Below are 21,692 nucleotides of genomic sequence, written 5' to 3'. Positions count from 1 at the left end.
ACACCGCTTCATACCCTCCTTCCTTAGTTATCCCACTGACATAGTTTTATTATTTTTTTAATTATACTAACATTCAATATATGCTGTTGAAGTTCGAACAAATCTTATAATTTGATCATTACCAGCATTGTTTTATTAATTAATTAATATTTTAGTGTGCTCAAAATGTTTAATAATTATTCTATTAGTTTACGATTGAAATTATTTTTAGATATTGATGATTGTGAGAAAAGTTAAAATAGGTTACTGTTATTTTATTTTCATTCTAAATTTGAGATGATTCACCTCTTGTATCGACATCCCAGTTATGATTCATCGGGTCAGACCGGACGCAAGAGTTGTTATTGGTATTTGTAAAAGGTATTTGTTGTTCAAAATTATTGTTGTTTCATCATAGGAACTGTTATTGAATTGTCCACTGGAATGAACGAGTTAAATGTACAAGATCAAGGTAAAATAAGGGTAAGGTTATTATTTTACAATTAATACTCACAGGTTCCTCGAAATTGTTACAATATGTTGCGATATTACAAGCTTAATCTATAATAGTATTACAGCTTTTAGATTGGGCTATCTCGTCCGTCGAACCGGTCCTTTCTCAACTACGTATGGCGAGGCCCCGGTAAAATTGTTATAAAATACCGGTCTGAGTACGGGCCTGGGCCTAAAACCTCTTTACAGTCAGGTAGACAAAGAGCACATCCGGTGGAAGTTTAGCTTAAAACAGGTTATTTCCATTGAAATCCCGCTGTCGGTTACTCTAAAATAAGTAATAAAGAAAACATGGAATTCCACTTTAAATGTGTAGATAAAATATTAGGGTCCAGAATATGTAGAATTCTGGTTGGTCGAAATCACCATAAATTTAAATTTTACATTCTTTTGAGACGATTATTCTCAAAGGGAGATATTGAGGTTTATATTGCAATGAAATGTTAACAAAAATTAGTATTAAAAGAAGATGTTTTATAATACCAACAATTTGAAGAAAAGTTAAAATTTGTGGCGTTAAGCGATGATATATAATGTTATCTTCAATCTAAGTCCAATAAACCTTTTCAATTATTGATTTATAGTATGTATCCATTGAAGGTGTCTGTTTCCATTCAGCCTGTTTGCTATCGTTTTATTGTCCATAATTAATTGTACAGTTAATTGAACAAATTGTATTTACTGCAACAAAGGAGATTTATTTATTTCCGGTATAAATTTATATCCCAAGGGAGACCTTTTAGGAGACTTTATTGAAAGTTTTCACAGAGTATGGAATGCAATTTTTAACAATTTCCCAATGTTTCTTATTTAGTATACGCTATCTAGAAATATCTTTGCAGAAAATACTTTAGTATAGAATGCAATTTTTAACAATTTCCCAATGTTTCTTATTTAGTATACGCTATCTAGAAATATCTTTGCAGAAAATACTTTAGTATAGAATGCAATTTTTAACAATTTCCCAATGTTTCTTATTTAGTATACGCTATCTAGAAATATCTTTGCAGAAAATACTTTAGTATAGAATGCAATTTTTAACAATTTCCCAATGTTTCTTATTTAGTATACGCTATCTAGAAATATCTTTGCAGAAAATACTTTAGTATAGAATGCAATTTTTATCAATTTCCCAATGTTTCTTATTTAGTATACGCTATCTAGAAATATCTTTGCAGAAAATACTTTAATAAAAACTGCTTCCAGATTATAATTGGGATGAGTTTTTCTACTTTTTTATTTATGATCTATTTATTTTTTAGTTCTTTATGACTTTATAGATTTTATCTTCAGGTTACTGTATAGGAGCCGAGTGCCAATTCGCCTTATATAGGCGTAAAGCCTGCTTTTCTTGTAATCGTTAATGATTTTATATGCGAAAGAAAATGAAATGTCAGCTACGCTAGTTTTAGTTAAGGTCAAAATTTAAGGGTATGGAAAAGGGTAACAAATAAAATAATTTATTTTCTTTCTAATCCTATGTTTTCCTAGCTTCACACTCTTAAAACACCGTTAGACATACAAATAATATTTGGAATTTTGTTTAGGAAAGTGAGTCAAGACCGAGACAAACAAGGAGACTAAGGCCTGAGACGTTTGTAAGCTAATATTATTAAGCTTTATTCCTATGGCTAGTACTTTAAAGTATCCCCATTTCCAGTAATTTCATCGAATTTTTTGACGTATCAATCCAAAAAGGTATATAATATAATTTGCTAATATATCACATTGATATTATAATATTAGGTTTTATATGAATAGGTGTGATATCTTCATCAAATATGTAATTTTGATCCTTCGAATTATATGTTTTATATTATAATACTATCCTCTCATTATTATTTCATAAATGATTCAACATTTTATCCATGCATTCTCTTACATTTAATTATTTTATATTATAACTTATATACCTATACATCTGCATATATTGAACATATGCAAACATCACATGGCCCGTCTCCCTGAAAAGGTTAAATGTCGTTAATTGCATTAAAAAGTAGGTCATTAGAACTTTTGATGTAAAACTATTTATTTTGTGAGTAGAGTCATGTAAAGGCGTTCCCCATATTTTCCACTATGCAAAACGGACCAATGATGACTGAAATTAATAATAGGTTACTAAAACTTTCTTTTATCTTTATTTTATTTGTAGTCTTTAATAAAACACAAGTTCAGTGGTAACCAAGTAATGTTATCTGCCATTTTGTAGCTAGAATGATCTGTTTAGAGTTTTATAGTTTATTAATTTATTGTTTTCATGAATAGATAGTTTTTGACAGGATAACATGATTTCGGACTTGCTGTTGTTGCCATAGTTATATGTTACAAAAGGTATAACACGACGTTTCGAGGATTGAAATCTGTTCTCTCCGTTAGGTGGGGGAGGTAACAGTACATACAAAAATAAAGGACAGAAAGAAGAAAAGAAGGGAAAAAGAGTTCAAACATACCCAAAAGCTGCTTGGAGTCTAGTCCAGGAGTAGTCACCGCAGAGAATGCAAGTCCCGAGTAGAAGTCACAAGCATGAGAAACGCAATCACCATCGTACCAGAGCAGATGAAAGTGGAATACTTCTTCCAAGCAGTTTTTGGGTACTTTTAACCCTCTTCTTTCTCTTCTTTTCTTATTTCTATTCTCCACCTGACGAAGAGGATAGTTTCCAATCCGCAAAACATTGCGTTATACCTCTTGTAACATATAACGATGGAAAATGTCCGAAATCGTGTTATCCCGTCAAACCTTTCATCGTTAATCATTATGTTCAAGTATAAATGTAATTATGAATCATACTGTATGAAACAATTATTGCTTATCTTGTAGCATTGAGTTTATTTATTTAATTGTTATTAAAAACTAAAGTACACCATGTTTTTGCCTCTTACAGACGACGGGAATCCTGAACTTACCGAGCTGGGCAGCGGTAACTATATTGTATTTTCTGTTTTATTTTGTAATCCAAAACTATATAACAGATCACTAACATCACTACAGTCCTAACACTTATTTACAGTCGATTAGAAAAAAAAACACATGCGGTGGAAGTTAAGCGTAAAATCTGATATTGCTATTAAAATCTGGATGTCAGTAACTGCTAATATCAGTCTATCAAACAAAAAATGAATTTCCAATTTAAATATGTGGAAATAAAATATGAAGTTATATTAAGTTATTAAAATAAAAGGATATACAACATTCTAATTGGACAATATGAGCCAAAATTTAAGTTGCATCAAGTATTGAGGCGAAATTCTTGTTTATAGGAAAAAACTTTTCAATAAAGTTGAAATTTATTGTCAGAAGTGAGAGTACAGTGTGTTATCTTCAATCCAAGCCCGATAAGCCCTTTCAATTACTGATTTATAGTATATATTTTATGAATGACACGTGACTGCTTCTAATTTAATCTTCTATAGTTCATTGTTTGTAGACTTGAATATATTTAATTAACTGTAACAGAGGTGGGAAATTTACTTCTGGAAAGAATGTATTTCCCAAAGGAGACTTTAGGATAATTTATTTAAAAGTTTTCTTAGTGCATGGCACGCAATTTTTATGCTTAAATTTTACCATTTTCAGGAATTTCCTTTTTTATTTATCATGCGTCATCTAGACTAGAAATATCGTTGGAGAAAATGCTTTCATATTATATATATATATATATATATATATATATATAAACATATATATGTACATAAATATATACATATATACGTGTGTGTATATACATATATTTCATATATTTATATATATATTTTTATCTTAAATTTAACACGTTAAATATGTACAAGCGACGGAATTTTTATCGCATCCGCCGTTAAATATGTATATATATATATATATATATATATATATATATATATATATATATATATATCTCATATGATAACATTAGATACCTTTTTGTTGCTTATATTTGGGATGAAATTTTTCTACTGGATTGCGGTATTTATGATCATCGGCCTAACTAAATAGGAATCAAGTGCCAATTTTCAGTGTATAAGCGTAAAGCCAGTTTTCTTTTAATTTATAGATGAGTCTATCCTAAGAAAGAAATATATCGTCAGCAACGCTAGTTTTGGTAGAGTTAAAAGTGGAAGCTTTCAAAAGAGTTAAGAAAAACAATAATTATACTCTCTCAAATCCTATGTTTACCTAGCATAATACACTTAAGACAAAATACACACAAATAATAGTTATATCGCCATCAGACAACTGGATACGCCGACTGATATTCGTTAATTTCAGCCAGATTGACCATTAATTTTATTTTTAGGAAAGTGAACCAAGATCGAGACCAACAAGGATACCACAGCGTGAGACATTTGTAAGCTATTATTTCTAAGTTTTATACTTATTACTAGTACTTTAACATTTAAAGTATTCTATAATTGATATAAATGTGTATAATTTGTTAGTAAATTTAATCGACATTTTACGACTAGGTGTGATATGTATATATTATCTAACGGCTTGTGCAGCTGCCTTGTAGGAGGGTCAATAATCAAGGATTAAAATTTTATTTAAAATGTTCACCCGAAAATATGAACTACTGTATTAATTTTTTATTTCACATGCATGATGTTTTCCACCTATACTAATCCAATGTGACACATTAAAAACATAAAACCAATATTTAAGACTTTTATTGTTTTGTGAGGCCTTTCGATAGCGAGGCTATCTTCTTCAGACACATCATAAAAGTTTTATATATGTACGGTTGTATATATATATATATATATTTTTTACTTGTGTAAATTTTGTTGCTGTGTTATTTTTGTTTTATACTTTTTATTATACCTTTTATTATACCTTTTTGAAAACGGCAAAGCCGAAATATTAAAGGAAATTTAAACTAAGAAGTCTAATTTGTTATTATATATATATATATATATATATATATATATATATATATATATATATATATATATATATATATATATATATATATATATATATATATAAAACGAGTTCGTCTCCATGAAAAGGTGAAATGTCCCTAATGGCCTTAAATGTACGTTATTAGAACCCTTGATGATGGATTTGTAATTTTATTTTTGTAAATAAAGCCAAATGTAATTGTAAAAGCGATTTCCATATTTTTTATCCTTCGTAAGTGGCTAAATATGACTTAAATTCTTAATAGTTCAATATACTTTAGTTTTAAAAATTTAGTCACACATACCTAATCTTAAGTACCATTTTGTTGTTTATAAAGATCTGTTTTGTGTTTCTGAGAATTTTGAGTTGTATGCCTTGGTAAATTATAGATTTTATGAATGAAAACTTATTTTGTAGCTTATAGAATAGTTTTCATTTATCCAACTGTTATGAACAACTATTAAATACCGCTTTTGTCTTTACCTTTCACAGACAACAGGAGGCCTGAACCTACCAAGCTGGGCAGCGGTAACTATATTGTATTTTGCAGTTTATTTTGTAATCTAAAACTAAATAACAGATAGGCTAATATCATTACGGGTCAAACTTATATTTACAGTCGAATAGATAAAGAGCACATTCAGTCTACAACAGTTTCTTTCTAATGAAATTTCTCTTAACATCAGTGAAGCAAACATCAAGTGATTTTCCACTGTAAAGATGTGGGAATAAAGTATCACGGTAAAGGCTATGAAGGATTCTACTTGGTCGAAATAACGTTAAATTTATGTTGTATCATTTGTGTATTGGGAAAATATTGAAGTATATTGGCAATTAAAGGGTTTTAAAAAGCATTATAATATAAATACTTTTGAGAAAAGTTGAAATTTATTGTGTCAGACTAGGATATATTATGTTATCTTCAATCCAAGCCTGATAATTCCTTTCAGTTATTTATTGCTACCGCATTTCCATTCAGCCTATGCGTTATCGGTATATTGTCCGTAGAGTGTAATGGCAAAATATTTAGTTCATTCCAACAGAGGTGGGAGATTTGCTTTCGGAAAAAATATGTTTCCCGCAGAAGAAGTTTTAGGATACTTTATCTGCAAAGTTTTTACAGTGTATGGCATGCAATTTGCATGCCTCAAAGTTAACCATTTTCAGGGTTTTAAAAGTTTTATAAATTTTTTTCTACTGAGATCTTTATGATCATCGGACTGAATTCTCATAAGGTTACTGTATATGATCCGAGGCTTTGCATTGTATAAGCTTAAAGGATAGTTTATCTTGTAATTGATAGAATAATGTATCCTAAAAATTAAATATATGGTCTACGCTAAGTCGTAATGGGATAGTATCAAAAGGGTCAAAGATTATTCTCTCAAATTATATGATTTCCTAGCTTGACACGCTTAAAGCAAACCGCCAGGCACACAAATAGTCGTATCACAATTATACAACTAGTTAAATAGACCCAAAGTCGCAAACTTCCGATGTGACGGGGAATATATAAAATATCAACGCTGACCCTGACTTTAACAAGTAACAACATAATTAAACAAGTAACTATAATTGTAGAGTACTACCCGTGTTAACTATTGCAATTCAGTCGAACTTAGTTGCTCTACTCAACATTGTCCAACTACCTCTGAACTATGCGGTAACGAGTTCCCATGTCTTGTTATAACGAGCAAGTCCTCGGGAAGGTACTCCGTTTATGCAGATGCCCTTCCCCACTGCAGAATTCAGACGAGCCAATTATGTCAGACTGACATAGAGGTCATTAAGTAGAGACTCTGTTTTGCGTTGCAAGGTTTGCAATTAATGATATGTCATATTCGCTACAAGTTTAGTTTGTCGTTTCAAACAATTACTAATTATGAGACAACGAGGAGACACTCCTATCTCTGTACGGTCGCCTAATTATTGAACTTTTACATTGGAAAATGAGGTAAGTAAAGATAGTAGATCTGAGACTTAAAACAAATCAGAAGAATCTAATTTTACTTGCAGATTTTTAGATAAATATAACAACCTAGATAATTGGATCGATAGTATAAAGATTATCATTTGTTAAAATAATGAAAATGAACTTTGGATAATTATAGAAATACATGGAACTGGCTTCGGTCTCATCCGTACTCCGCGCTGTTTACTGGGAAGTGACACCGGTATAGTCTGGCAAATGAGTGTTTATCCAGTGAAATAAATATTTATTTTTATAAAATTCTTTTTTATTTGCCATAAGCTCAGGGAAATTTTAATCGAAATCGAGTGAAAAACATTTACAAAAAATACTATAACTTATCAGTTATCAAGCGGGGTGAAAAATGATTAAATTACTAAAAATACTATTAAAAATAGGGGTTGGTGATAAAAGGTAAACATTTAGGTTTATATGTGTTTTCAATGCAAAATTATAGAAATACAAAAATAAAAATCTTTGTCCAAAAATTAAAAACAATGTTAGGGGTGGGCAAACCTTATACTTAGGGGTGTGAAAAATAGATAGTAGCCGATTCTCAGACCTACTGAATATGCATATAAAATTTGGTAAAAATCGGAAAAGCCGTTTCGAAGGAGTAAGGTAACTAACGTTGTGACATGAGCATTATATAAATATATATATATATATTATATATATATATATATATATATATAAGATAATATTTTAGGATTAATTTGCTCCAATAATACTATTTTATATTTAGTTTGGTATTCAAATAATTTTTAAATCATTTAGTTTTAAAATCGTGTCATTAATTCAATAGAAATTGAAAAAATTCCAACTCTTTGATGAGTGGAATTTTCAATTCGTATCGGAATGTATTTATTATAAAATTTCAGAGATTTGGTTTAATATTTATATTAAATGACCCAAATTTCTTAATAAACAGAAATGAAAATTAGGTAGCGATAATTCACACATTCACTGACCTGTGCCACTGCCTTACAGGAAGCCGAGTGTCAACCTATAATTGAATTCCCTCCAGAGTCTCCAACACGTACGAATTTGGTAAGTACGAGATATATCGTCTGAGTACTGTTGGTGTTACTAAGACAGTGACTCGTGTTCACCTCCACATACTTCCACAGTCTACACCACTGACGCTGTTGGTAAGTACTTACAGTCTAAGTAATCTTGGTATACTTACTAAGACAGTGAATCAGTGTTCTTGGTGTTACCTCCACCTCAAACATACTCCACAGTACTTACAGTACACCACTGACGCTGTTGGTAAGTACTTACAGTCTAAGTTAATCTTGGTATTACTAAGACAGTGACTCGTGTTTCACCTCCACATACTCCACACTCTACACCACTGACGCTGTTGGTAAGAATACTTACAGTCTAAGTAATCTTGGTATTACTACGACAGTGACTCGTGTTCACCTCCACATACTCCACAGTCTACACACTTGACGCTGTTGGTAAGTACTTACAGTCTAAGTAATCTTGGTATTACTAAGACAGTGGACTCGTGTTCACCTCCACATATTTCCACAGTCTACACCACTGACGCTGTTGGTAAGTACTTACAGTCTAAGTAATCTTGGTGTTACTAAGACAGTGAATCGTGTTCACCTCCACATATTTCCACAGGCTATGCCACTGACGCTGTTGGTAAGTACTTACAGTCTAAGTAATCTTGGTATATTACTAAGACAGTGGACTCGTGTTCACCTCCACATACTCCAAAGTCTACACCACTGACGCTGTTGGTAAGTACTTACAGTCTAAGTAATCTTGGTATTACTAAGACAGTGGGACTCGTTGTTCACCTCACATACTCCACAGTCTTTACACCAATGACGCTGTTGGTAACGTACTTACAGTCTAAGTAATTTGGTATTACTAAGACAGTGAATCGTGTTCACCTCCACATACTCCACAGTCTTACACCACTGACGCTGTTGGTAAGTACTTACAGTCTAAGTAATCTTGGTATTACTAAGACAGTGACTCGTGTTCACCTCCACATATTTCCTCAGTCTACACCACTGGACGCTGTTGGTAAGTACTTACAGTCTAAGTAATCTTGGTATTACTAAGCCAGTGAATCGTGTTCACCTCCACATATTTCCACAGTCTACGCCACTGACGCTGTTGGTAAGTACTTACAGTCTAAGTAATCTTGGTATTACTAAGACCAGTGTGACTCGTGTTCACCTCCACATACTCCAAAGTCTACACCACTGACGCTGTTGGTAAGTACTTACAGTCTAAGTAATCTTGGTATTACTAAGACAGTGACTCGTGTTCACCTCCACATACTCCACAGTCTACACCAATGACGCTGTTGGTAAGTACTTACAGTCTAAGTAATCTTGGTATTACTAAGACAGTGACTCGTGTTCACCTCCACATACTCCAAAGTCTACACCAATGACGCTGTTGGTAAGTACTTACAGTCTAAGTAATCTTGGTATTACTAAGACAGTGAATCGTGTTCACCTCCACATATTTCCACAGTCTACACCACTGGCGCTGTTGGTAAGTACTTACAGTCTAAGTAATCTTGGTGATTACTAAGACAGTGACTCGTGTTCACCTCCACATACTCCACAGTCTACACCACTGACGCTGTTGGTAAGTACTTACAGTCTAAGTAATCTTGGTATTACTAAGACCAGTGACTCGGAGTTCACTTCCACATACTCCAAAGTCTACACCAATGACGCTGTTGGTAAGTACTTACAGTCTAAGTAATCTTGGTATTACTAAGACAGTGACTCGTGTTCACCTCCACATACTCCACAGTCTACACCAATGACGCTGTTGTTAAGTACTTACAGTCTAAGTAATCTTGGTGTTTACTAAGACAGTGACTCGTGTTCACCTCCACATATTTCCAAAGTCTACAACAATGACGCTGTTGGTAAGTACTTACAGTCTAAGTAATCTTGGTATTACTAAGGACAGTGACTCGTGTTCACTCCACATACTCCAAAGTCTACACCATGACGCTGTTGGTAAGTACTTACAGTCCTAAGTAATCTTGGTATTACTAAGACAGTGAATCGTGTTCACCTCCACATACTCCACAGTCTACACCATGACGCTGTTGGTAAGTACTTACAGTCTAAGTAATCTTGGTATTACTAAGACAGTGACTCGTGTTCACCCTCCACATACTCCAAAGTCTACACCACTGACGCTGTTGGTAAGTACTTACAGTCTAAGTAATCTTGGTATTACTAAGACAGTGACTCGTGTTCACCTCCACATACTCCACAGTCTACACCAATGACGCTGTTGGTAAGTACTTACAGTCTAAGTAATCTTGGTATTTTTACTAAGACAGTGACTCGTGTTCACCTCCACATACTCCAAAGTCTACACCACTGACGCTGTTGGTAAGTACTTACAGTCTAAGTAATCTTGGTGTTACTAAGACAGTGACTCGTGTTCACCTCACATACTCCAAAGTCTACACCACTGACGCTATTGGTTAAGTACTTACAGTCTAAGTAATCTTGGTATTACTAAGACAGTGACTCGTGTTCACCTCCTCACATACTCCACAGTCTACACCAATGACGCTGTTGTTAAGTACTTACAGTCTAAGTAATCTTGGTGTTACTAAGACAGTGAATCGTGTTCACCTCCACGTATTTCCCACAGTCTACATGCCACTGACGCTGTTGGTAAGTACTTACAGTCTAAGTAATCTTGGTATTACTAAGACAGTGAATCGTGTGTTCACCTCCACATATTTCCACAGTCTACACCACTGGCGCTGTTGGTAAGTACTTACAGTCATCTAAGTAATCTTGGTGTTTACTAAGACAGGTGAATCGTGTTCACCTCCACATACTCCACAGTCTACACCACTGACGCTGTTGGCTAAGTACTTACAGTCTAAGTAATCTTGGTATTACTAAGACAGTGACTCGTGTTCACCTCCACATACTCCAAAGTCTACACCACTGACGCTGTTGGTAAGTACTTACAGTCTAAGTAATCTTGGTATTACTAAGACAGTGACTCGTGTTCACCTCACATACTCCAAAAGTCTACACCACTGACGCTGTTGGTAAGTACTTACAGTCTAAGTAATCTTGGTATTACTAAGACAGTGAATCGTGTTCACCTCCACATACTCCAAAGTCTACACCCACTGACGCTGTTGGTAAGTACTTACAGTCTAAGTAATCTTGGTATTACTAAGACAGTGACTCGTGTTCACCTCCACATACTCCACAGTCTACACCAATGACGCTGTTGGTAAGTACTTACAGTCTAAGTAATCTTGGTATTACTAAGACAGTGAATCGTGTTCACCTCCACATAATTCCACAGTCTACACCACTGGCGCTGTTGGTAAAGTACTTACAGTCTAAGTAATCTTGGTGTTACTAAGACAGTGAATCGTGTTCACTCCACATACTCCACAGTCTACACCACTGACGCTGTTGGTAAGTACTTACAGTCTAAGTAATCTTGGTATTACTAAGACAGTGACTCGTGTTCACCTCCACATACTCCAAAGTCTACACCACTGACGCTATTGGTAAGTACTTACAGTCTAAGTAATCTTGGTATTACTAAGACAGTGAATCGTTGTTCACCTCCACATATTTCCACAGTTACACACTGGCGCTGTTGGTAAGTACTTACAGTCTAAGTAATCTTGGTGTTACTAAGACAGTGAATCGTGTTCACCTCCACATACTCCACAGTCTACACCACTGACGCTGTTGGTAAGTACTTACAGTCTAAGTAATCTTGGTATTACTAAGACAGTGACTCGTGTTCACCTCCACATACTCCTAAAGTCTACACCACTGGACGCTGTTGGTAAAGTACTTACAGTCTAAGTAATCTTGGTATTACTAAGACAGTGACTCGTGTTCACCTCCACATACTCCACAGTCTACACCAATGACGCTGTTGGTAAGTACTTACAGTCTAAGTAATCTTGGTATTACTAAGACAGTGAATCGTGTTCACCTCCACATACTCCAAAGTCTACACCACTGACGCTTGTTGGTAAGTACTTACAGTCTAAGTAATCTTGGTATTACTAAGACAGTGAATCGTGTTCACCTCCACATACTCCACAGTCTACACCACTGGACGCTGTTGGTAAGTACTTACAGTCTAAGTAATCTTGGTATTACTAAGACAGTGAATCGTGTTCACCTCCACATATTTCCACAGTCTACACCAATGACGCTGTTGGTAAGTACTTACAGTCTAAGTAATCTTGGTATTACTAAGACAGTGAATCGTGTTCACCTCCACATACTCCACAGTGTCTACACCACTGACGCTGTTGGTAAGTACTTACAGTCTAAGTAATCTTGGTATTACTAAGACAGTGACTCGTGTTCACCTCCACATTTTCCACAGTCTACACCACTGACGCTATTGGTAAGTACTTACAGTCTAAGTAATCTTGGTATTACTAAGACAGTGACTCGTGTTCACCTCCACATACTCCACAGTCTACACCAATGACGCTGTTGGTTAAGTACTTACAGTCTAAGTAATCTTGGTATTACTAAGACAGTGAATCGTGTTCACCTCCACATACTTTCCACAGTCTATGCACCACTGACGCTGTTGGTAAGTACTTAACAGTCTAAGTAATCTTGTTATTACTAAGACAGTGACTCGTGTTCACCTCCACATACTCCAAAGTCTACACCACTGACGCTGTTGGTAAGTACTTACAGTCTAAGTAATCTTGGTATTACTAAGACAGTGAATCGTGTTCACCTCCACATACTCCACAGTCTACACCAATGGCGCTGTTGGTAAGTACTTACAGTCTAAGTAATCTTGGTATTACTAAGACAGTGAATTCGTGTTCACCTCCACATATTTCCACAGTCTACACCACTGGCGCTGTTGGTAAGTACTTACAGTCTAAGTAATCTTGGTGTTACTAAGACAGTGAATCGTGTTCACCTCCACATACTCCACAGTCTACACCACTGACGCTGTTGGTAAGTACTTACAGTCTAAAGTAATCTTGGTATTACTAAGACAGTGACTCGTGTTCACCTCCACATATTTCCACAGTCTACCACCACTGGCGCTGTTGGTAAGTAGGCCTACTTACTATCTGAGTAATCTTGATTTTACTAAGACTTAATGACTCGTGCTTACTTCCACATTCTACACACTCTACTTAATTTTTTACGCTATATTGGTTCTCCCAAGACTAAAAGGTAAGAATAAGGTAAGGGTTGATTCAGTGCAAATATTGAGCGTAGCTCCATTTCACCTTTCGCTTAGAGCAGCATCTGAATTAGATTGTTTACTGAAATGTGAGTCCATATATGTCTGAAGAGATTCATAAAATGTCGGTGACGAAGATTTTTAAAACGAACTCATCGCGTCATTTCGACATTCTGTAAAAGTTTCAGATGCTGCACTAAGCGGATGGTGAAATGGTCTCTTAATATTCGCACTCATTGCCTAAAGTATACTTCGACGTACTCCACAGTCTACACCACTTACGCTGCTAGTAAATTCGTACTATACTTTTTTGCAAGTGTTCATAGCAAAACATTGCCTAATATTGCTCCTTATCATGACGGTGAAATTTGTCTAATGGTGGTAAACTGTATAGTTTATTTGATAATAAATATAACTGTATCGTTTTTCTCGTGGGAAATGCAAATCATGAGAAATTGGAGAGTATTTAGGGGGGAAAAAGGCATGGAAAGTGAGGAATACATTTAGGCAAGAACAGGCATGATAGGATAGTCGATGGTATCCACAGTACTGACGTCTATTTGTGTCAATGTATTCCCACTCATGTGGGATTGGACAGGAAAACCTGACGCCATGCCTGTAGGTCTGGTTGTCATCTATCTTATCCACTATTAAAATGGACAGGTCAAAGAATCCTATAGGTTATCCCTAAGGCAGCTGAACTATTAGGCCTTAATTAACATAAACATTCGTGCTTCGAGTCGATTACGTGATGAATGATGCACAGGTGTTCTAACCTTAGCACTATGGTTTTAACGAACGTCCAACTTTTAGTGACTGTCACTTGGCCACCGTAGCAGCATGTTGACCACTCAACATAACCAATCCACTTGCGACCTGATTGTCAATGCAATATAGATTATAACAGGCGATATCCACTAAATGGACAAGATTGTCATTTAGCTCTGTTAGTCCATTCAGTATGTCATGTATGATCAAGGAACGATGGGGAGGGGATCTTATAAGTATATGTCTTATTGTATAAAAACTAGAATTACAGTGCGCGCGACCTTACCTTTCATTTGGCATTTCAGCAGCTAAGTGTGGTACCAGTTTTGGCAACTTTACAACGAGTAAAAATAATAAACGTTCATTGCAATAAACGACTAAAAATAAATAAAATCACATTATTTTATACAACGGTTTATTACATTTAAATATAAAATTAAAACATACTATGTTACTGTTACTATTGTTTTAGGACTATTACTTTTTTGACGGAAAATATATTTTTATATTCACGATTAAGAGGAAGTCTTTATAGTTGTATTAAATTTTAGTTAAGTTTTAAAAAAGTGTGATTTTTACACTTAATAATCTCAAGCCGAATACATTAGTGGCAGACGAGACGAAACATCATGACCCCAGCGTTGGCAAACTGTGTATACCCAAGAAAAAACAAGTAGGTACAGGATCATTCTTATACATATCTGAATGCCAGCCATGTCTTCATAAGGGTTTAATAATAGATCTCCGTTTACATGACGTAGACATTTCATGTACAAATATAAGGAAACTGTGGACTGTGGAGAAAACACAACTAAAGTAAACGTTATATGAACTTATTGTTGCAGGAAGGGGAGGGAGAGAAGTCTCCAACGTCCATTTGTATCTCGGAAGTACAAAGTCATCAGCGATCCCCTCAGCTATCACCAGGACATGTAATATATATGCAAAACACTCATAATTTGGTATTGTAACGCTATTTCAAGTTGCCACCGTTATATGTTACAAAATAACACAACGTTTCGAAGATTGAGATTTACGAGTCTTCATCAGGTGTAAAATAGTTAGTCCATTACAAACGAAACACAATATAAAAAGAAGAGAGAGAAAATGAGCCAAACATATCCAAAACCAGTTTGTAGTCCAGATAGTAGGAAATGAACCCAGACATTCACGGGATGTAAGTTATGAGCACGTGAATTCAAGAGTACTACCACACATCACACCAGCGCAGGCGTAAGTGGGATACTGCCGAAGAGGATAGATTTTAATCCTCAAAACATTGTATTGTACATTTTGTAGCATACAACGATGGCAAATTTTAGAAATCCTTTTATCATTTCAAACCTTCCAGCGTCAATATCTTACTTTAAACCAAAAAGTTACCTCAATTTTGAAAACAGGTAAGTAGTACATGCAGCTTATTTTTAATAGATGATGAGAAGTTTTTAGAAAGGAGTATCCTTGCCATAACTGGCAATCCACCCTCCATCGCACACTACTTCACTTAAGTTAGATTAGAAATTTCTCAATCTATTATTATTATCCTTACTCCAAATTCTCCACTTGATATGCTGGAAAAATCTCATTTATGTCTGACCGTACCCTACCTCGAAGGTGAACTGACAAAGAAACTTGAAAATGTGCATGAACCTTTATTTCTGTACAAACAGCACCATAGAATTTAGCTGAGCGGTAGCGAGGAATTTCCATTGGTCTAATGGGTAACCATGATGACAACGAGAAAGTCCTGATAATATAATAAATGTGAAAGTGCCTACGTTGTTATGTTTTGCTTTCACTCGTAAAATATTCAACTGATTGTACTGAAATGTTACATGGGCGTTCTTAGCGTACCTGGGATGAATATGGGCCTATTCTTATTTCGAAAATTCCTCCGGGATACGTCCTACTGGTTTATTAAGTACCAAAAGTCCCATCTTTGTCTCTAAAGTTGCGAAATATTAATTGAATGCGCCTGTTAACTGTTGTGTCTAAACATTGCTTATAACAGCAGAATCATGTGTTTTCATTGATTTAACCACTATTTTCAATTATTTACATTTATATTGTGAAAGCATAGAGTAAGCTTGATAGTTACGACACTTCCTTTATCAACGTTTACTGAAACCACTGTTGGACACAGAGTAACAAAATACCTCTTTATCTTATTAGAAACAAATCATAAACGTAATTTAAAGTACCTTATTGAATGCAGAGAGCTTAAACTAAACAAATAGAAAACTGTGATTCATTGGTAATAGCATTAATGTGTATAAGTGAAATATTTTTTAAACAAAATCGATTTAATTTTTACGATTTTTATTGCCTAAGCAATAGCTAGAAAGGTGTGATCGTAATGAAAATTTTTGAACATGATATACACCATATTTATAACATATGGTGGATCCTCAACGGTCAAAGAAACAAAGAGCAAGTATGTAGCTTATGTGCTTCGGTTCACACGTCTTCGAACAATTGCTTTTACACAATTAAATTCTCGACAACAGTGGTTTAACAACTGTCAACTCCACAGTGAGGCTGAGATATTTCAATTACGTAATTGTGTAAGTAATGTTTTGACGCGTGTGTACCGGAAAATTTAAATGTTAATTATCACAGAGGCCTAATAATTAAGAGTACTGGATGGGTTACAGTCAAGTTTCCCCATTTACGTCAAGCCGAAACTTGTTAACAGAATCTAAATATTGAAATGGCATGTCGGTTTTACTGTGGAGAGCCATATTCATTCTTTGGTTATCAGATATTACTTCGAAACCGTAGTTTCGGGTAAAACCTTTGTCTTGCCACATCGAACTGAAATATTTTCAGATAGTAATTAACTGTGTTAACAACACTTGACAACACGATATGGACCTAAAACCTTAGTGGTAATAATGATACTGGCTACGTAATACCAAGCAGGCTAAATAAGGTAGCTGTTTCATCGTGCAGAGCACACTATAGTTCTGCAAACGAACTGCAATAAAGTCCTGGAGCTAGAATTATATATGTCTAAGCTAACTGACTCTAATGCCTTACAGATGGACGGGTGTCGACGCATTACCAGCCCATGCCCAGATGGCCAACCGGTAAGGAAATTCTCACTCATAGTTCTTAGTAATTTTGTAGGAACTAATTATCTTTGCTAACACGTTCTTGATAGAGTTCATCCGATCAAACAGCGCAGGATGAATAACTATTGAGGTAAAATTTCAGTTTTTTATTCATTTTTGTTAAATGAGAGTTTCCGATTATTCTGTTGGAGATCTTGTTCACTTATGGCAAAGATGGAGATGGGAATTCATCCATATAATTTACCTTAGGGTTTAAGTATCCCACCACCTACATTAGTGCACTCGATTACATTGTGTAGGGTTTATAATTTTTCTGGAATGGAGCAACACGAGGGAAAAGTTTGCAGACGTAGACATCACTACCCAGAATAATGTTCCCTATTGCACTCTTGTTGGCGTGCACCACTCCGCTCTGGTGCGGAAAGAGTTTTGCCGATATCAATCACACCCAACATTGGTGAGGTCAGGAATATTTGTAGATGTCTCATCGTGCAGGTGAAAATGATTAGTGAAACAACTGGAACTGGTGCACAGTAACAATATTGGGAGATATGATGAGGATTTTTCAAATAACTGGTACTGAATTATCAAGAAGTATGATTCCATTCAAGTCATTTTTTTGTAGCATGCGAGACAGAATTTATTACAAAAATAGTTGGGTTTCCAATAAGTGTCAATAATAACATCAAATCCTTCTGTTAGCAAAATTTTGAGACATTTTATGTCAGTGGCGGACCTATTCCTCATTTTGGTGGAGGCCACTTGAGTTTTAGTTACCAATACCATTGCTATAACTATTCCATAACTCCTTTGGAACCAATGAAGTTTTAGGCTTAGTGTAGCGACGTGGGATAACGTTCGAAAATGGGGATTTGTTACAATGACCATCAAAAATGTTTGGGAAATTCTCAATTTTTTGGGCAGGTTGTCGAGCATCTAGGCCATAGCTGCGGAACTAGGTGAGTCCTGAAATACGGGAACAAATAAAAAGTGTCATTCAGATGGTTTAAAACTTGGTGCTCTCAAAACGCGTGGATCTCCTAGTGTCACAGCGCAGGATGATAACGCGAAGACGTTGCGGAAAAGGAACATAAGAAATCTAAGAGATACAAAGGTACGCGTGTCAGGCAGTACAATTAACTATTCGTTTGAGTTCGTACTTCGTTTTAACAATCAGCAAGGGAGAGGGGCAGAATATAAACTAATCCCACCTCTCTAACATCTACCTTAACTGCGACTTACTGGCAACTTCAAGAAGGGATTTTTGTGTTCAATGATCCTCAGAATGCCGTACTAAGAGAATTCACTTCGTATATACTTCGCAAATATTTTGTGAATACTTTCTTCAACACATATTAATTGTTTATTTTCGACATTTCTTAATTAATTTTTATGAAATAAAAAAATTTTACTTTTTTAATTACTCAACAAATATTTTAGGGGCCTTCTGGTCGGCGAGTGTCCTTATCGGGGCGCCTCCAACGTGATACAAGCCCTCCCCGTAAGTATCAAACATTCTACATATATTCTACAAATACATACTTATGTATGGTTAACCTCTGCCAAATATTAATTAACCTTACCAAAAATGAAATCCTTGTCACAGTTGATGGCACATAATTTACACAAACATCCCACATGACGAAAGCATAAAAGCAACTAAACATTTCCTTGATACCAGATCTGCACATTCAAAGCGTTTTACTGCTTTACTTTTAACACATAGAGTTTATCTTGGCAATGCTCTGTTTTAATTTAAAGATGATTTCCAGTTACAAATATAATGTACAGACATGGGAACACGAATGGCTCCCTCTCATCGAAATGGTTTTGAATTATTTGAACAAAATTTCTTACACTTCCAAAATAAACTTCCTCTGTTCTGGTATCTTAAATTGGTTACTATTTTAATATTGCTACATAGTGAAGACCTTCTTAAAAACTTTATAAATTCCCAAACAAATTCTGTACATTAAATTCCACTTAGAAGTATTCCCGCACAATCATTCCCTTCCTACATGTTGTGTTTTTAAAAGAAGGCATTCTTAACACCATAATTCATGTTAAAGGCTTCAACACTATGCGATACCTAAACTATAATAGCTGTCACCCTACACATGTGAAAAAATATTCAAAAGGTTTAGCATTCGAACAAATAATCTATGTATCAAAGAGCAAATTATATCAACAAATTAACTAACACTCAAAAAATTAAATTATGCTGACAAACTTGTAGAAACTCAAATTCTTAGGTCAAGAAATTTTAATTACAAGAACCTTCTCCTCTAAATAAACTTAAATTTATTACCAAATTCTACCCTAGACTTAACAAAATAAACCTCTAATCAAAACCACTTTTCATATTATATAATCATCATCGGAAACTAAAGTTATTTTTCAAAATCACCTAGGTTAATATTTAGAATACTAAAATTCTTAAAAATATGTTATTCCGAACCAATTTTAAAAACAACATCATGGAAAACAGTTTAATGGTTTTAAACCCTGCCAAATACCACTTTGTGGTACATGCAAAATCATGTCAATATTTAAATCATTACCATAACTAATAAATCTTATTTAACTAAAGAGACCATTTACTGTAATTCAAGCAACATAATAATTACAATTATTTACATTGTAATTTTTTATAATAGTGAATATGTAGGCCAAACCTATATATAACCCTCTTCGTACTAGAATGACAGGTCGACGTTATAGTACTGTTCACGGACATGACAAGCTCCTCGCTGTACATTACAGGAAACTACGGAAAATTGTTATAAATTAAAAGAAATTAGTAATGTAGCTCTACACGTTAGCGAAAATATCATTATATTTAATTTGAGAAAAAGCGAAACCGCTCATAAACTTATAGTAAAATCAATTTTTTCTTTTGGTTTGAACCTTTGTAATCTATTAATAATATGTATTTTTAATTTTTGGCATTTCTGATAAGTATATTTTTACTGCTTGTCCTTCAATCGTAGTATTTTTTTGCTTCGTCTGAAGAAGTACGTTAAGACGTGGTGCATTTTCTCACGTAATATAAATCTTTTGTTTATTATTGATTTAGTTTTACTCTCTGTCATTTTCATTGTCTAATATATTTATATTTTCTCATGGACTTCAGCAAATCTAGGTCGTTGTTATGAAATAAAAGTTCACCCTAGAAATCAGCTGTCACAACCATCTGTACTGAGGTTATTTTTAAGTTAGTAAATTATATGATGTTGGAAGTAATTTTATATGGAAACTAAGCAACTAAATACTTTAATATTAAAAAATTTCATTAAATTAATAATGGCTGTCTACTTGCTTATGCCAAACTCTCTTTTGTGTTCACATGTCATCAGATCACAAAAGACATGTAAATCGGTTTAGAGTCGATTGAAAGCTTCGATAGATAAGAGGAATATTGGAAGAATAGAGTCGATGCCTGAATTATGTCTGCATTATGTTAACACTTAAAAGACATAAAGAATATTTTGGAACAAAAACACCGATTTTGTAAAGTGTTAGTGTGATCGCTGTGTATCAAGAGGTGTTGGTCAATCCACTTTCAATAACGAATCCAAAAGGAATTGTGTAGCAGTGTCAGTGTATTAGAAATAACATGTGGTTACTACTCTATATGATAAATGAGTAAATATTTTAAGATTGGACAAAGGAATAACACATATGATTTATTTTTGATAAAATTACTGTTGAATGTTGCAAACTGTTTTTGAATTTTATTGTTGTATTGTAAGCTTCTGATGAAGACTGGTACGACATTGTAATCGAATTAAATGTGTTTTTTGTTTCAGTGGGCTCGCCAGGGCTGTGACATTAGCGCAGATTTCAGCGCGTTCTTTGCATTAAGTTATATAAAATTAAAACTCCCAATTGTTGAATTTCACCCACACGATCATTATTGTAATGAGTAGACTTAACACTTTAGATTTAAACCGCAGAAAATATATTGAAAAAGTAAAGAACTGTCTTGGTCACAGAGAGCGATCTAATGGTCTGACCTATTGCTACCAAGGACAGTACTCAGCGCAACACTACTGAAGGTTGTAGCAACGTCAGAAACCGCTGTTCATATTTTGATTATTTTTGCTTGACACATATGCATGAACAGTTTATGTCCTAAAATTTAAATAGATTACTATGTTATAATATAAAACTCCGTTTAAAATTTTGGTCACGCCCATGAGAAGAATAACATTTTTCTATACAAATTTAGATATCTAAACAACCACGTTAAACTGCCATATTACTAAACTACAGGGAATATC

At 34.4% G+C, this 21,692-nt stretch overlaps 1 protein-coding gene across 29 annotated transcripts in view; it reads left to right on the top strand.

Moving 5' to 3' along the window:
• The window catches only part of LOC124362986 (proteoglycan 4-like), a 121,278-nt gene extending 99,968 nt beyond the window's left edge, over positions 1 to 21,310 (top strand). For 23 of the 29 annotated variants that reach the window (XM_046817939.1, XM_046817940.1, XM_046817957.1 and 20 more), the window contains 9 exons: positions 2,040 to 2,090; positions 3,380 to 3,415; positions 4,769 to 4,819; positions 5,866 to 5,901; positions 8,333 to 8,392; positions 15,181 to 15,267; positions 17,377 to 17,424; positions 18,850 to 18,910; positions 21,219 to 21,310. In XM_046817939.1, the coding sequence (XP_046673895.1) occupies positions 2,040 to 2,090; positions 3,380 to 3,415; positions 4,769 to 4,819; positions 5,866 to 5,901; positions 8,333 to 8,392; positions 15,181 to 15,267; positions 17,377 to 17,424; positions 18,850 to 18,910; positions 21,219 to 21,238 (450 nt within the window). In that variant the 3' untranslated portion in view covers positions 21,239 to 21,310. The remainder of the gene's footprint in view (positions 1 to 2,039; positions 2,091 to 3,379; positions 3,416 to 4,768; positions 4,820 to 5,865; positions 5,902 to 8,332; positions 8,393 to 15,180; positions 15,268 to 17,376; positions 17,425 to 18,849; positions 18,911 to 21,218) is intronic. The other 6 variants (XM_046817959.1, XM_046817950.1, XM_046817937.1 and 3 more) reach the window with 3 other exon arrangements.
• The last annotated feature ends 382 nt before the right edge of the window (positions 21,311 to 21,692 follow it).

This window comes from Homalodisca vitripennis, chromosome 5 (assembly GCF_021130785.1).
Source record: "Homalodisca vitripennis isolate AUS2020 chromosome 5, UT_GWSS_2.1, whole genome shotgun sequence".
Lineage (NCBI taxonomy): Eukaryota > Metazoa > Arthropoda > Insecta > Hemiptera > Cicadellidae > Homalodisca > Homalodisca vitripennis.
The sequence above is the reverse complement of the archived record's forward strand: the minus strand, read 5'-3'. Positions and strand labels throughout refer to the sequence as shown.